We start from the raw sequence: 17,959 nt of genomic DNA on the forward strand, positions 1-17,959 counted from the left end.
TGATAAATTAACCTGTCATTTTCATTCCATAGGCAGTTTTTTACATGACATTAATGCATTTTTGTATGTTTTGTGATGTTGAGATAAACTAACCACGACAAATCCTTATAACTCATATCCACAAAAAAAGCACATGTTTTATGTTTAACAGATAAAAAATGTTTAACCTTGAAGCTTAAAGTAGTTACTATATATCAACAGTTTAATAGGATATATTAAATATAAATATATAACTTCTACAGCCTAAGTATTAATAGGAAAACTGGACTGCACTGCAATGCATGTCCTTTGTGAAAACTGTATTTGATCTTTTAGGGTGCAAAATCCTATGACAAATGTGATGACTTTCAATCATCAATCAATCAATGTTTATTTATATAGCCCAAAATCACAAATGTTACATTTGTCTCAGTGGACTTCACAGTTTGTACAGAATATCAGTATGACAATACGACACCCTCTGTCCTTAGACCCTCACATCGTACAAGGAAACACTTCCAAAGAAACTCCACAGTTTAAAGGAGGAAATGGGAGAAACCTCAGGGAGAGCATCAGAGGAGGGATCCCTCTCCCAGGACGGACAGACGTGCAATAGATGTTGTGTGTAAATCGAAGAGATAATACATTTTACAGCATAGGTAGACCAAATGTTTGGAAATGCATGTGTCTATAATAAGAAGATGAATCCACAGGGATGTCAACAATCCTGTGGGAGCCATCAGGGAAGTAGTATGATGAGAGTCAGGCAGGACCACAGTGATAGGTTCAGCCACGACTCGAAGTCCAGGACTCAGGATAGAGGATCCAGGACTCAGATCCAGGACTCAGGATAGAGGATCCAGGACTCAGGATCCAGGACTCCGGATCCAGGACTCAGGATCCAGGACATAGGACCGCAGCGACAGGATCAGCCACGACTCAGGATCCCGGCGTAGATAGACACCAAAAAGAAATTTGGGAGAAGCTGAGTTATTCGGAACATGAGAGTACACAGGTACAGACAGACAGAAGGAAGAAGTAAGGTGTCCCCCGACAGTCTAAGCCTATAGCAGCAAAACTAACGTGTCTACGTACATGGACTCCCTTAGGATAGGTTGAGGGAAAGGGGTAGCAAGTAAGAAGTAAGGAACAGAGGTGGAGAGGCACAACGTGTCTGCGTACATGCACTCCCTTAGGATAGGTTGAGGGAAAAGGGTTAGCAAGTAAGAAGTAAGGAACAGAGGTGGAGAGGCACAACGTGTCTGCGTACATGCACTCCCTTAGGATAGGTTGAGGGAAAAGAGTAGGAACTAAGATGTATATTTCACTTTCCTCAATAGGTTGCATCAGTCTCATCTTTCTTTTGCACTTTTTCTTTTCCTTTAGTCTTCAGTAAACATTGACCTTTTTCAGTATCTGACTGCGGTCAAGGATGCATCATCCTCCCTGATCTTCATCCTCTGATGACGTCTTCTGTTGTCCTCCTCATTTTGTAATACAGTCAGCATTAGTTGTGTCCCAGTTTCGCTGTGATATAATCATCTCATTAATCATGCAGATGTTTCTATGCTGTAAGACACTGTGCATGAGCATGCAGGCTAATAATCTTGGCTTTCCATTTTGCCCCCTATTTCTGCAGCATGTGAGATCTGATAATGTGCTGCTTTACTTATGCAGAGGTTTTTGCATATCTTACATCGAGACCCAGGAGCATGACAGGAGTTTTCATCTTTTCATGTAACGTTTGCTATATGAAGCAAATAAGCATATTTTCAAAAGAGTGGAGCAGTCCTTCCTATTGGTAATTATAAATGACTGCTTATAACAACCAGTTTTAAAACACAAACGATGATTTTCTAAAATATATTTAAAAAAGATTCCCTATTTACTGTGGGTTTTACAATGTTGTGGGTTAATGGGGTTCCCACCATTACAATCTTGCCCTTTATGCGTTTCGTTTTACAAGTTAAGTGGAAATGTCACAAGTAAAATATGTCTGGTGCCGTTTCAACACTGCTAAGCAGGAATGCTTTGAGGCAGACTTGCATTGCCAGGCTATTTTAATACATTCTCCTATAAAGTTACAAAAGAAGACAGAGGATACAAACACTGCACATAAATATATCTGCCTCTCAAAAATCTCTAAATGAAACATGCTGTGTTGTGCTTTGGTTGACCTTTTGTTTTGAGACACATTACACAGACTAAAACCTCCGCAGAACATATAGGTATTAATATTTAATATAAAGACAGAAAAGTCCCAGATATCAAGACCCGAAAATCCACTATCACCGTACGGTTCTTAAAATAAGCCTTCCTTCCTCCAAATCACATTTCAGCTCCCATTTCTATGTCTTTTAAAACATCTAAACGTAAAACCTTTTGTGTACATGTAGTCTATTTGACGTTAGAATTTGTGCATTTCTGCATAGATGTAAAACCTCACAATGCAGTGTCTAACCACTTAGCACTGGCTTGTTTTCCACCTTGATTCATTCATTCAAAGGAGAACATGGGGTCAGCATGGGGCTGATCTGCCCGCCAAAATCGATTTAGAGCCCCGGTGGAACAGAGCAGTGCCATCGCTGTTCTCTCAAATCCCCGTGTCTCCGGAATCATCTCTCTCTATCAGCACTTAGTGAAGTGATCAGAGGGAGAACTGACAGCGGGCTAATGGGGGGGTTTTCAGCGGTGGCACTCTCTGCGTGGTCATCCGTCTCATCGCCTCTTATCTCTTCTCATCTTCCCGTCAATACATTAGTTTGTTGTGTCTTCTGTACTCTGTTCATCCACCTTGTTTTACGTCCTCCCCTTTGATCACATGTAGTTATCTGTAAAGAGGTCCAAACCACTGATGTGCAGCTCTCACATGTCCATGATAAGATTGTTGGAACAAATATCAGATATCAGGTAATAACACTATAATCAAACTTTTCAAAAAGCCCCACCTCCACTCCAGCATTAGCCTGTAGGCTCTAGAGAAGGAAGTGTTTCTATGACAATGTAAAGCATGTAAGGCGTCGAATCCTGCAGAGGATGATCCAAATCTACAGCTCCCTTTGGCAAATCAGGTTTATAGTGGTTTTACTACAAGAACACCAGTGGGAAAACTCATCTCTAGTCCTATCACAACCCATGCTCAACTGGCATGACATCCCGTCCTCTTTCCTTACAGTCTGCTTCCTCTCCACGCTTCCTCCCCCCATCCATCATCTCCCAGCTCATCCTGGTGGCTGTAATCTGAATGGCAAAGTGTATCAGATACACACTCTGGTAGAGAAAGCAACGTGACCCAAATGCTTTATTCATCATCCCCCGACCCTGCTTACGCACAAGGCAAAACAAACAAGCTCCACTGCCACATTTAATCAAACGCAGCCAGAGTGACGGCCCCTTCCTCCCCACCAAGGGCACCTCTGCAGTGGGACTGTTGGGGGATTTTGTTTGGATGAGGGACACCTTTCTGAATGAGGTCAATCGTATTATCTCTGTGCCAGTCTTGGAAAAAAAACAATGTCTAGTTGGGAGCGCAGTCAATGCAATAAAGCTAACCTTGTAAATGTTGGCGCAGAACAATGGAGATTAAAAGTGATGAATATTCAGGCTGAGATCGATCGTGCTGCACAGAAAGAGAACCATCAGTAGATACAGTAGAGCTCTAACCCAGCTTCCAATTCAGGAACCGCCTTAATATTCTCACTACGTCTCACTTTGCACGCAGAGGCTCTGCAGTGAAATGTAAATGGAGTAGATAAGATGAATTTTTAGTGTCATTCCACTTCTCTGAAGAGCTTTGTATGTGATTCCGTACCTCTTGCGACAACGGCAGAGGCTGCATCTTGTTGAACTAGCCACTTATCACAAATTGCAAACCCTCGAGGCATTGCAGCCTATCAGGAGCTGGTTGGGTGACTTTGTCCCGGACTAAAGCGAGAGCAGATTAGCAGCTGAAAGTCACACTTTGATCCTTCGTGGCCACAGTGACTGTGCGTTCACTTGCATTTGAATTTACAAGAAGATAACTTACCTCGACCACATTAATCCTCATGTACCGGCGCCCTGACACAAGAAAACAGCTAGAATCAAATGCCACGCTATTTTTAATGTGCACTTTTTTTATGATAGAACTTCACACCAGGACACGTATATTATTTTTGATGTTTGTGAAATGACAGAAGGTGACACTGCTTCTGTTTTAAAGCTGAATCCTCCTCCACACGCAGACCCTTGATACAGTTAGAACAGGAGCAGAATTATATTCATTGATTTAGTCTGAAAGAAAAAAAGGCTTTTGAGAGTGGCTGTAGGAGATAAGAGCGTTTCAAAAGATACCCACACCCTGATTGTTCTGGGAAACTCAAAGAGGTCTCATTGAGTGTTTGAGCGGCTGCCAGATGAGAACCGCTATATTACATCTCTATCTATTTCCCACAGCAATTGAGCAATTTTTCGCAGGCAAGATTAATGGCTTGTTCAGTTTCAGACAATTTCAAGTTGTGTGGAGGACTCCTCTATGGAATTCACAGAGATTATGAGGTCTATTTGCAGAGGAAATGAACACTTTGTCCAAATGCCATGAGTCAGCCTTGTTCTCTCTCTTAGAAACGAGGGGCTTTGACCAAACTGGTTGTAGTGTCGGTACACAAAGCCAGCTTGCAGAATAACAACTGCAAACCATCGGATGATATAATTATTTGAATTGAGATGAATTTAATATTTTCATTTTGCCTACTCCATCAGGGGATTTTAATCTGTTTTTCATGAACTACTACAATTATTCCATCCTTTTAAATGTCCAGCTCATTCATCTCCCACCCACACGCTCCATGTTTTTGTACAATGCTAATCAACTAATAAACCATATTCATCTTCCATGCAGCACAGTGACAGGCAGGAGAATATGAAACATGTTGAAACACTGGTAGTGACCTTTTCACAAACACAAGTGTCTTTTAAATAGGGGATTATGGGAGTCCTTAGCAATGTTTTTATTTTTACAATTTTGTAAATCTTGTGTTTCTTCTGCCGTTTAATCAGTACGCAGCCTAATTGTCACATGTGAATGAGTACCAATGGTTTTATTTACAATTGTGGATTGTCCTGACTTGACTCTTTTAACTTAAAAAATACAACAGTGATTCATTATGTTCCCTTCTATCCTTTCTATTTTTAGATCGAAATGTTAGAGCACAAATACGGGGGCCACCTCATCTCCCGCCGCGCCGCCTGCAAGATCCAGACCGCCTTCCGCCAGTACCAGCTCAGCAAGAACTTCGAGAAGATCCGCAACTCGCTTCTGGAGAGTCGCCTGCCTCGACGCATTTCCCTGCGAAAGGTCCGTGTGCAAAACACTGAGGGCTTCTCCGCTGAACGGGCCCTGGCAGAAGGCTGCAACCTCACAGGCATCCCATTGGTGCGCTCACCGTCCCTGCCGGCCACGGTGGGCGGCAGCCTGACCGACCTGGAAGACTCCTTCACGGAACAGGTCCAGTCTCTGGCCAAGTCTATAGACGATGCACTCAGCAACTGGAGCCTGAAGACCATGTGCTCACTGCAAGAAGGCGGCACCTATCAGTTCACTGCCGACTCCTTCAGTGCAGCCGCAGCAGCAGCAGCAGCAGCAGAGGTGGGGGGGGGGGGGAGAAGGAGGAGTTGTGAGGGAGTCATCGCTTCCTCAAGTCCCGGTGGACCCGAGTGACCTGTCGAGAAGCGCGAGCAAACTGATGATGGCGTTCCGCGATGTGACGGTGCAGTTTGACGCGCAGAACTTCCGCGTCTCATCTTCAGTCGTGGAATCGTCCACGGTCACCCTCGGCAGCAGCGTCCAACCAGAAGGAACCCCCGCCATTGTCACATCTGCTTCCTCAAACTTCACTCCGGCCTCCATACCTCCTGGCCCCTCACAAGAGCCCCCACCTTCTCATGTTGAACTCCCAGCTGAACCCATAGATCCCCCGCCGCCTCCCCAGGAGCCCCCTCCGCCCCCGGAATCAGAGTTAGAAGAAGACGAGCAGGACGATGATGATTTCCCCGCTCCTCCCCCGAGTGAAGAAGAGATTGGGGATGACGAACAGCCTCCCCTCACCCCTCTGGATAAGATGGCTGCTCCTCAGAGCCCAGAGGAGATGTTGCCACCGCACACAGAGCCCCTGTACGCCCCTCCAGCCCTGATGGTGAGCTCCCCCATGGCGCAGCCGCTGGAGGTGAAGAGGTGCGGCTCAGAGACGGCAGACAACAGCTCGGAGCAGATGAGCAGCAGCAGCACGTCCACAGAGGCCCGCTCCACGTCTGAGGCCTCGTCCAAGGAGGCGCTGCAGGCCATGATCCTCAGCCTGCCGCGCTACCAGTGTGAGAACCCCGCCAGCTGCAAGTCCCCCACCCTGTCCACCGACGTCATGCGGAAACGCCTCTACCGCATCGGCCTCAATCTCTTCAATGTGTGAGTAGCAACTGCATTTTCATTATTTTGATGTGTGATTCAATTTTAATTCAGGGTGTGAGTGGTAGGAAATCACTTCTGGTTCATTGTTGACTGGTGAGCCATGACTAACTGCACTAAAATACAAAATCAGGTTTCCGAAAGAGATTAGGACTTCAGAGTTATTTGTAATGTGGTCATTTATTTATTTATAAAATACTTAAAGGTCACCTATTATGCAAAATACACTTTTTGATATCTTTTATACATAAATATGTGTCCCCGGTGTGTAAAGAGACTCACAAAGTGTCAGAAAATAAAACCCTCTCTCTTTTCCTCCTTACCCACATCTCTAAAAACGGTGGTACAACGGAGCTGATCCAGATTTGCTGCGGTCATGACGACATTACTAAAATGTGGGCTGGCTTTACACCCACGGCCCTATCAGAAACGTTGCTGTATAAGAAACATTGCACGACGTGTTTTGGAAGTAATATGTGACCCGCTCTATTGAAATCAGTCGGAAGTCGCAACGGCTCATTTCAAAATAAACGTGGATTTGCGTAAAAAAATAGTTTTTCACAAAGTCTTGGCTTTCAGAATATGGAACTTTTATATCCAACATCACACGATAAATACATTTTTGAAGCTTGTAAAGGGAAGATGACAGCTCTCCCTCGCCACTCTGCTGTTCCGCAACGCTGCTTCCCCTCTCTCCGGCTGAAATTATGAATGTAAGGCGTATAGTAATCATAGATAACACAGCAGGGTCCGTTACAGTTTGTTTTCATCCGATTTCAATAAAAAAAAGTCTTGGCTTTCAGAATATTAAACTTGTTTGGGCAAATTCAGATGATAAATACAACGTTGAAGCTTGTAACGGCATAATTACAAGCGGAGAACGGAGTAACTTGACGTCACAGCAGGCATAACAACAGCCGGTGTTTCTCGTGAGTCTTTTCCCCGGGAAACACACAGAATACACACAAACGCAAAATTACACAAACACACACACACATATACACACACACACACACACACTCGCGAGCTTCCCCCAGACCAGTAATCCAAACGAAAATATCTTCCCTCCGTATTTTGATCATTTGCTCCGCTAACAATCAATCAGATCGATGGATTCCAGAGAAGAGGAAACTTTAAAGGCCTTTTTCTCAAAATGATGACTCGGTGACAGTCATTATGTGACATATTTTGCTTAATATTTGGTCTACAAAAACAATCCTGATATCATTAGAAAGCTAGGAATCTCCTCTTTCCAACAGTGTATACAACTCAAAATGTGTCTTCGGGTCAATGTGACTGATTTCGATGGAGCAGGTCACATATGGTCTGTGTTTACATTAGCAAGCATCGCTAACACTCAGAGCTAACCTGTACTGGAGAGAGTGTAAAAAAGCAGGATATAAAAAAGGTACTCACCTTGTGGTAAACCCGCAAGAGAAAAAGCATTTGAGCTCCATACTGTTTCAGAAATAATCCTTGATGTGGTTTGGAACATAATATGGCATTTAATCACGGCAGCGATTAGCTGAGTTTCTGCTGGTACACAGCCTTCTCTTCACAGAGCTCACTGTTTGAATGTGGAGGCTCCAAATGGGCGTGGCCAGCAGCAGCTCGGCAACATTTAAAGCTACGGACCCAGAATCAGCACTTCTCTAACAGGGCTGAAATAGAGGGATATGAGGCATGGCTAGAATGGGTGATCTGTTTGGTATTTTGAGCAAAACACTTCGGAGACATGCTGTTTAAATATCTGAGACCTATAATATATGCCTAAAAATAGTATAATAGGAGACCTTTAAATTAATTACTCATTTCTTTATTCTTCCAAAAAATTTAAATTAAAATGATGTTCTTCAAAGTACGATTTCTCAATTGTGTATTCGTGTAAGCGCAAATATATGACGAGATGGTAAATCTAGTAAAGGAATTTAGTGGCGTTTGAGGCCCTCTGGATTCAAAAGAGCAGAGAAAAGCACTTTTCCCCACAGATCCCCACCAGGCTAAAAGAACAAACCGAATTGATCCAAAGTCCCAAGTTAGATCTTAGGTGTCATCCTTACTCTCAGAAAGACAAATCAGGAAAGCGATACAAAAGAGAGAGAGGGTTAATTATTGAGACGGAGAGCTGAGGGGAGATTGATTTGTCAGAGGAAACGAATGAAAGGAAGAAAATGTCGTTTAAAGGGCCTTTCAGAGATGATAGAAATGACGGTTGGTTAAGACCTAAAACTCGTACATTGTTCCTATGCCTTTCTAGCTGTTCATTCTTTTTCAGCACAGAATACACAATGTTCTTGTTCTCAGTTTTTTGTGACTTAAAAACATTAGGCTGCTTAGCTTACACTTGTATTTCAAAGCTTTCACTTTCAAGAGCCTGAAGACTAACTGATGTGTTAATAACCAATGTTATTTTGGGTAACAATGGCTGGGGTTGCAGAAGCATAAACTTCCCAAAGTCTAATATAGACCAGGACAGATACTAATGTTGTTGGTGCTGAGAGAGGGGGAACTAAGAAACAGCGTCAAGCCTTTTTTTGTTTTCTTAATATAACCTGTCCACAAGTGGATAATCTAGTTTATAGTGAGATTGAACAAATCTAAACTAATCAGCTGATGATGTGCTCCTTTGGCCTTGTAAGTACTGCTCGGTTGCAGCTTATGTTAGATCAGGCAAACACAAACACACCTTTTAATCCATTTCATCCCCTTCAGTTCTTGTTTAGTGCTAAAATAAAAAGACATTACTCACCAAGTGTCTCTCTTTTCAAATGAACACTGCCTTACAATGTAATAAAACCATTCCTTCAAACAGCCGCCATATCTAGTTATGATTGCTTAGCTATGATTGGACAACCCCTGCCTTTTCTGAGATCAGAGCTTGGTAAGGACAAAATGTGTTTTATCTGAGATTTATTTCTGGTATGACTTGCCTGTCTCTTAGCGTGTCTTAACCAAGAACCCATACTGATCCAGGAAACTCTCGTGTCCTACTCCTACCAGACTCCCACTGCATTGTCCTCTGTGGCTTCACAAATTGTCAGCAGATAAATAAACACGTCTGTCTTGGAGAGCTTGTTTATATTTGCTGGTTGCAGCTTTTCAGTCATTGTGAATTCAGTTCTCCCCTGCTGCCTAGTGAAGAGTGACAGAGCCAGAACCTGATAAGAACTTCCCAGGACGTGTTTCAGACAGGTGCAAGGTGGTTACATGGCAGCGAGAGATAGGAAGAAAAGCTGTTGCCATGGTGACAACAGTGCATGGGGCCAGCGCGGACTAATTCTGTTTTGTTGATTTGTTGAGAGACACACTGAATCCCTATGATGTGTGTCAAACAGTGTTGTTGTAAACAATTCAACACCCATCATTTCTTAAAAGATCATTTATATTCACATTATAACCTGTTTTTACAGATTAAATATTGCAGATTTTTGCTCAGTTTTAGCTACAAAGGCAGAGCAAAATCTAATTAGGGAGCGGTTTTAGATGGGTTTACCCATCAAAACAGCTCTCGTTTTATTTGTCCAACTCTTTAAATTCTCCTTTTAGAAATGTTTTCTAACCACATGACTCCTGACATGTGCTAAGCTGCCATCAGCACACCGGAAAGGAATCTTTAAATGAGCAGATTTGCCATATGCTCTATTAAATCTTCACCCAGAGCATACCCTAAAGACCTAAACACCCCACACGCTATCTCCATGAACTGGACTCACATATTGAGCCAAACCACTGATGGAGTTGCTGGGTAACAATTAGTTGGAATACATGAGCGGTGAATTAAAAAAATAATAATGGCAACGATCCACAAAGCCTAAAATTCTCATTAGTCATTCTGCTGCGAGTCGTGAATGTAATTAAAAGTTCCTTCAGCGCTGTGTGAACTGGCACCTTGGGAACTGGAATGAAAAATGTTTTAACATTTCAATCCAAGTTTCTTTTGTCCTTGCCACGCCAAACGATTCTGTGGAAGCTTTCGTTGCTTTCCAAAATACTCCACTTTGACGGAAAATACACTGTGTTCCCATGGGTGCTCAACCAATACAATCCTTTTTTTTGTTGGGATATTGCCCAAATTAAGCTATCTCATACACATTTATAAGATTGGAACACACATCATCTTTTTGCGCACTGCCGAGCTCTGCTGCACAATAAAAGTGCACAATAAAGCCGATTAACTTTGACTCAATGCTGGAGCGTTAAAACAAGAGGAGCAGGAACAGGGTGTGGAAGGGGAATAATCCGAAAAGAAAGAAAATGTAACGGGGTGTGTTTGAACCCAAATGCAGAACATAGGAAACCAGTGAAAGATGTAATGTCACCAACTGGATTTAACTAAGCCAATTGGTAAGAGCCTTCCATTGGATTATTACTGCAGTGAATAATATGTTTCAGCTGGCAACAAGTAACTTAACCCTTGCTGATCAGGTGTTTAACTTCTCATTTCTTTAACAACATGTTCTTATCAGTCTGTGCTTTTAGATTGGGGTTTTCTATTTGCTTGTGTTTGATATTGTTTTTACATCGTTTATGAGAGTTTTTCAGTCTGTGGCTATAGGTATTTGTTTTTTGTCCTATCGTATTTATGCTGGATTTTATATATTTATTGATTTACAGAGCTTTGGTCAACTCTGTTGTTTTTAAATATGCTATCTAAATACAATTTGATTGGATTGGATTGGAAGACTTATCCTGCGGTCATGAAAAGGATGTTAATCGGTTTCAGAAGGGTATAATTAATGGCTTGCATCAAGCAAATAAAACAACTAAGGATATGGCTGAAACTACTAAAATCGGGGCCGGTGGGTTTTACCTGGAATCAGACAAAAGGCAGGTCAGAGGCAGGCAAGGTCAGCAACAGGAACTCATGTCCGGAACAAAACGCTGGACAGTCTTACATGGAAGGCTAAGAACAATCTGGCATTGAGAGCATGAGAGGCTTAAATACTGGTCTGATTGGAGATGAGTTATAGCTGGGAGCACAGGTGAGCTAATGAGGTGGGAGTGGCTGCCAGTGGGGGGTTGTGGAGCAGGAAAGAAATCCTCTACAGTGCATTCATTTTTAGAGATTTATGCCCACATCAAAAGTGGCGCAAAGTACATTAAAACCATTTAAAGGAGAGATCTATGGTTCAAGTTGAGGTCAGAATTTCGTGAAAGTCTTTCTCAAATGACTAAAAAAAGATGTTTTAGTCATTTGAGATTTAAATTATTCATTTTTTAAATGAAAGTAGATAAAACGTAAGACTTGAACTTTGAAACTGAGCCCTGATGTAGGGTATTTTCAAATATCATTTCTTGAACTATCTGTTTTATATGCAGACGACATAATGGTTTTGATTATGTCAGTCTACAAATCCCTGCCAGGTAGAATAAAGGAAGAACAGGATCACTTGGTCAGGCTCTATATTTACTTTTCTTTCTCAATTAGTTTCCAGACATTGACTGTGTCACTGAGCGACAGCTCGAGTGGCAGAGCAGGTCTGACTGTATCATGTATCTGTTTGTTCAGATTTGATTTGAGTTTTTTAGGACATATTCTTAGAGTGGAATCAGGGACAGTACATATTTGTAAATGACTGTTTAATGAAAGACTAGAGTTTTCAGAAAATGACACAGCCTTTTCTATCTATTTGCAATCCCCTCTTCTCATTCCCCTGATCAAACACCTTGAACGATAAGCTGACTTTTTATAAATTGGCTACATGGGAAAGGAGACATTTCAAAGAGATAGCAAAAGAAAAGGAAGAGTGGGCAATCGAGCTTGGGGCTTATTAGTTCCACCAGTTCATATCCTCCCTCTAATACCTGCACTGGTGTATCCTTTGCATCTTAAACAGGGCATTTTGCTGAAGGCTAAAACGTGGGTGTTTGATCATGCAGACAAAAAAGCTCACACATATGCAGACAGTTAGTTCCCAAAGTATCTGTCTTGCAGCAGGTGGTCTATGCAGCACCTGAGCAGGTGGAGTAAAAAAGGTAGAGGAGAGAGTGAACTAAAGAAAGGAACAACTCTTGGAGTTTGCACTGGCCCGCATCGAAAAAAAAGATTCAGTGCTAGAAATGGCGTGCAAAAGCAAGAGACAGGAACTGAAAGAGACAGAAAAGGGGGGAAAGTTGAGAGAGAGACTACTTAATAAAGTTCCCACCTTGAGTGTGTGGAATAACAATGACTCCATTATGTGAGGAGAGAGTGTGTCAAGGACACTGCCACCACACAAGGGAGCTGGGGGGGGGGAGAATGTGAGGATGGGTGACATGATGCCACATTACTCTTTTTGTATGCATGGCTTTCCCATTAAATATGACTTGGTTAGACATAGAAGACGTGTTGTGAAAGCATTGACATCAGAGCAGCTCAGGGTGGATTCTGAATGGCTCTCCATCATGCATGGAAATGGTGCACTTTCAGGTTCATGAATTAAATAAAAGGGGGCATATAAGGCCCCGCTCACACGGGACCGTTTGCGTTTATGCACAGTATGCGTATTCAAAAAAGTCTTCCGTTCACATGCATTTGTTTCATTTAACGTGTCTGTTCAAACGAGGCCGCTGGAAACGCTGTAGTACATATGCCGGACTGTAAGTGGCGCTGTAACTTCCGCCAAAATACACCAAAAGCAACGAAGAAGAGCAGCCCGAGCAGCCCCGCAACAATGTTGCCATGGCTACCCTTCTGTTTATGCTCCGCTGTGGATTTAGCAACATGTAGTTCATGTAATTCTCCATGTCCACTTGTTGCTGATGGTTGTGGTAGAGGAGCTGTAGATTTTGCACTAATATCTGTAGCATGGTCAGTAGCAGTAGCACTAGCAGTAGCTACTGACAGGAGGAAGTGTGTGTGGCGATTGCTGGTATTCAGCGGGATATAGTAATTTCCTCAGCATATGGATAAATGCAACGGGGAAGTTAACTGAAAGAAACCGAATCTGTGGATATTGCGTCTCTGTGGAGAGGACGGCTCAGAAAGAGAGATATTCTCTACAAACACCGGGTGAGATCCTCCTTTGTCAATATAATGGATCAATGCATGAAATCTGACTCTGTTTATTTTGTTTAAGGAGTATATTGGGCGTTAACAATTCTGGTTTGCCTTTTATAATATTATTTCATTCAAGAACCCCTTGTGCGTTTAATTAACACAGCTATTTTTGATAGTTGCTACAGCAGTGAGCAGGAGAGGTGGGGAGAGGAGGGGCTATCGCTATTTTTTCAGGAAATATTCGTATAGAGGTGATTACACGGACTCGGTTGACCCCCCAGAGCGTTTCGTTTGCAAATCTATCCACCTTGGGACCCGTTATCGTTTGTGGGGTCAGTTTCTATCGGCCTCGTGTAAATAATAGGGCTATACGCACGCGAAACTATGCAGATACAAGCAGTTTTCTCCTCGTGTAAACGGCGCCTAAATGTATAGGGGATGGGGCGAGTGTGAAGAGAGGAATCTGAATACATGAGGGAAGGCTAATTAACGCAGAAGATCAGAGAAGCCTGCCAAACTCCTGCAGAGGGACAACCTGACGCCAGGAGGAGAGTTCAGGTTTGAGCTTGTTTGTTTGTGCACAAACCTTGCGTGTATTAACATTCTGCCCTTGGTGCTAAATTACCAGACACATAATTACTTACTCTGAACTCCAGATGGCCAACAGAGAAAGCATTTATTATTTTTCTAATGCAGCTGGTATGTGTTGTGATTGAGTGTTAGCAAGCAAAAGACATAACGCTAAAGCTAATGAACAGAAAGCTGCAACATCTCAGGATCAGAACCAGGATCAGGTTTATTGCCAGGTATGTTTACACATACAATTAATTTGCTCTGGTGTATTGTGGTGCAAACCACACAACATAAGAAAATAAGGCAAAAAATATAGCGATTAAAAAAAATCTGTTTAACAAAAGAATAAATACAAGTATTAAAGGTGGGGTAGGTAAGTTTGAGAAACCGGCTCGAGATACACTTTTTGTTACATTCCATGGAATGCTCTTAACATCCCGATAGCAATGAATATTTTAAGTGCTTTGACAAAAAATCCATAAAAAAATGTCATCTGTGGAAGCCGTAATACTGTAAAAAGTACGACCAATCATTTTAGCCGGCCCGGCTAAAATAACTGGATGGCCTACCTGCCTGTCAGCCTTCCATCTGTGCACAAACTTATCTCGTGCCCTCATTGGTCATGTGCGCGTTCGTGTGTGTTGGAGGAGGGGCTCTATAAGGAAGTGGCAGATTTTCTCCGGTTGTGTATTTTCAAATTCTAGCGATCTCGAGCCGGTTTCTCAAACTTACCTACCCTACCTTTAACACCACATTTAAATATACAGAATACTCTAAGGAACAAAAGAAAAAGAAACAAAACAACAAATATTCCAAAGTTATCTTACAGTAATGGATGAACAGTTGAAATAGTTATCAAGTGCAGGATAAATGGTGAAATGGCTCAAGCTATCGATAGCCTATGATTCCAGCTCTTACCACTCTAATGACGCTTTTCCACTGCAGGGTCTCGCTCGGCTTAGTACGGTATGGCTAGGCCTCGTTAGGCCAGGCTCACTTTATGCTGCGTTTCCATTACAGTTTAGGAACTGTATCTATAGTAACGCAGTGTAGGTGGAGCTGTGACGTCATCTTCAATGCGAAACACAAAACCAACATCAGCCGTTAGCTATTAGCCCTCAGAGCTCAGAGCTCCTCATATCTGTTCAGAAACTAGACAAAAGTTAAACATGTACAAACCACAGACTGTCTGTGTCATGGTGAATACAGTCGCTGGTTTATTTATGTCTGTATAGGCTGTTGTTGTGAGTGTGGACGGTCGGAGCATATACAACGTTAGCTTAGCCGATCTCCATTCAGAAAACACGCATTTTAAAAGGGTCTTCGCCTGCCGTCTGTCTGCAGACTTGTCAAAGCATTAATTCATGGTTTTTACTAACCGGTATCAGTATGTTGTTACTTCGGCATAATCTTTAAACGTGTATTACAATTAAATCACGGTCAAATATGTTCATTTTGTTGTAGTTGCCAGCGATTCTCTCACTAGTTTAGCATACTCAGCCCGGTTGTTGGCCCGGAAATTATATCATCGTTTACGTCTCTCGTTTACATCTCCCCAACGCCGCTCACAACAACAACAATGGCGTTCTGCATTGGGTCGCTGCTTGTGTTGCAATTAATCGTACAAGGCCAGATTAAATTAAACTTCTCCAACATTATACTCTTTCCAAGAGTGCAGTGCTTCATTGTTTATTTATGTGGTTCGGCAGTTTCTCTTGTATTAGATGGGTGATGTTAACTGAATCTCATCTGACTATCTTGTCTATATGTGACCCGCTCTATCGAAATCAGTCGGATGTCGCAACGGCTCATTTCAAAATAAACGTGGATTTGAACTATAAAAAACTATTTTTTCGGGGTTCGGGTGTTTTGTTTGATTTTAAATAAACAAAGTCTTGGCTTTCAGAATATGAAACTTTTATTTCCAAAATCACACGATAAATACATTTGTGAAGCTTGTGAAGGGAAGATGACAGGCACCTCTCGCTCGCAATCTGCTCTTCCGTAGCGCAGCTCCCCCTCCCTCCGGCTGAAATTATGAATGTAAGGTATAGTAATCATAGATAACACGGCAGGGTCCGTTACAGTTTGTTTTCATCTGATTTCAATTAAACAAAGTCTTGGCTTTCAGAATATTAAACTTGTTTCGGCAAATTTAGATGATAAATACAACTATGAAGCTTGTAACGGCATATTTACAAGCGGAGAACGGAGTCATTTAACGTCACAGCAAGCATAACAACAGCCGGTGTTTCTCGTGAGTGTTTTCCCCGGGAAACAAACACAATATACACAAACGCAAAAATACACAAACACACACACACACATACATACACACACACTCGCGAGCTTCCCCCAGACCAGTAATCCAAACGGAAATATTTTCCCTCCGGACTATTTTGATCATTTGCTCCGCTAATAATCAAGCAGATCGATGGATTCCAGAGAAGAGGAAACTTTAAAGGCCTTTTTCTCAAAATGATGACTCGGTGACAGTCATTATATAATGTGACATATTTTGCTTAATATTTGGAGTACAAAAACAATCTTGATATCATTAGAAAGCTAGTAATCTCCTCTTTCCAACAGTGTATACAACTCAAAATGTGTCTTCGGGTCAATGCGACTGATTTCGATAGAGCAGGTCACATATCATATATGATTTTGTGGCATAAGCCATTTTCTACAGGCACATTTAAGTAATTATACTTAAAGTGGACCTATCATGCTATATTTGAATAATATAGTGTAGGACCATACCTATATAAGGCATCTTTCTACTTTTTTTTTTTCAAAATACCAAACAGATCATGCATTTTAGCCATGCCTCATTTCGCTCAATTTGACAATTTATAGCTCTGTTTTTGCAAGGGTTGATTCTGTGAGCAACAGCACCATCTAGAGGCCTGGCATATGTACTACAGCGTCTCCAGCGCTTTCGAACGGCAATGGCCGTGGTTGTCTCCTCCTGACTGGTGGAGTTGGCCCAATAGCCGTAGCGCCACCGTCCTGACGTCAGGAAAGTGTTCAAATCTGGATCAGTTTTTATCAGATCCGTTGCAGCCCCTTTTTTAGAGATTTGGGTATGGAGGAAAATAGAGAGGGTTGTGTTTTCTGACACTTGGTGAGTTCCCTGGAACACCGGGGACACATATTCATGTATAAAAGACGTACCAAAGTGCATTTTGCATGATAGGTCCCCTTTAATAATTAAGTAGAACCTCTGTATCATTGTACATTTAACCAAATGGACTGAAATATTGTCAGTTCAAATGTATGACACAAGGTTATTGGAGCAATTTTCCCTTTTAGATGAAACTTACTGAAAGCGTTTTAACCACATCCTGTTGAAAATCATTTAAACATTGCTAAATAACACATTTAGCACATGAAGTGTTAATGCAGGGGTTCATGCAGGGCTCTGGGAATACATTTGACAAGGTTGCTTACATAATCGAGGAGAGGAAAGGCATATCATTATATTCTTGCTTGCAACAGCAATTCTACAGCAGTTCAATGATTCAGGGTTTTCAAGCGTTTACATTCACACCACACAATCGTGTTACCGCTCAGAGAAATGCACAGGGCACGCTAACCAGCCATCAATCTATCACTGGTTAGTAATGAAACAGAAATGTGCACGCATTTGGAAAAACAGGCAACATGCAGCGCTGGCAGTTGGGCTTGTAAAGGCTATGAAACACAGCTGTGAGATATGGCCACTGTGCACAACCCACATAGATCTGAAATACAGGGCCAGTAAAAGAGGATATAAAGGTGTAGCGGGAAGTATGTGATGGAGTCCAAGATACAAAATAAAAAGTGTGTGTGCAATAAAGAGGGAGATGTGCATGTCAGGGAGAATGATGTATAGGCATGGGGCCGTTTATCTGGACCCTGGACCCAGATGTCCTTTTAGCCCGACATCTGGATTCTGTTGCTTTCACTACTCTGTTATTTGTGTCACATCATGTTGTCCTCACAATATT

At 42.2% G+C, this 17,959-nt stretch overlaps 1 protein-coding gene across 1 annotated transcript in view; it reads left to right on the plus strand.

Moving 5' to 3' along the window:
- LOC117484822 (IQ motif and SEC7 domain-containing protein 3-like) overlaps window positions 1-17,959 on the plus strand; it is a 110,520-nt gene that overhangs the window by 48,151 nt on the left and 44,410 nt on the right. The window contains 2 exon segments of the mRNA XM_034133254.1: window positions 5,153-5,599; window positions 5,601-6,418. Coding sequence (XP_033989145.1) covers window positions 5,153-5,599; window positions 5,601-6,418 — 1,265 coding nt within the window.

Source organism: Trematomus bernacchii, unplaced genomic scaffold (assembly GCF_902827165.1).
Source record: "Trematomus bernacchii unplaced genomic scaffold, fTreBer1.1, whole genome shotgun sequence".
NCBI lineage: Eukaryota > Metazoa > Chordata > Actinopteri > Perciformes > Nototheniidae > Trematomus > Trematomus bernacchii.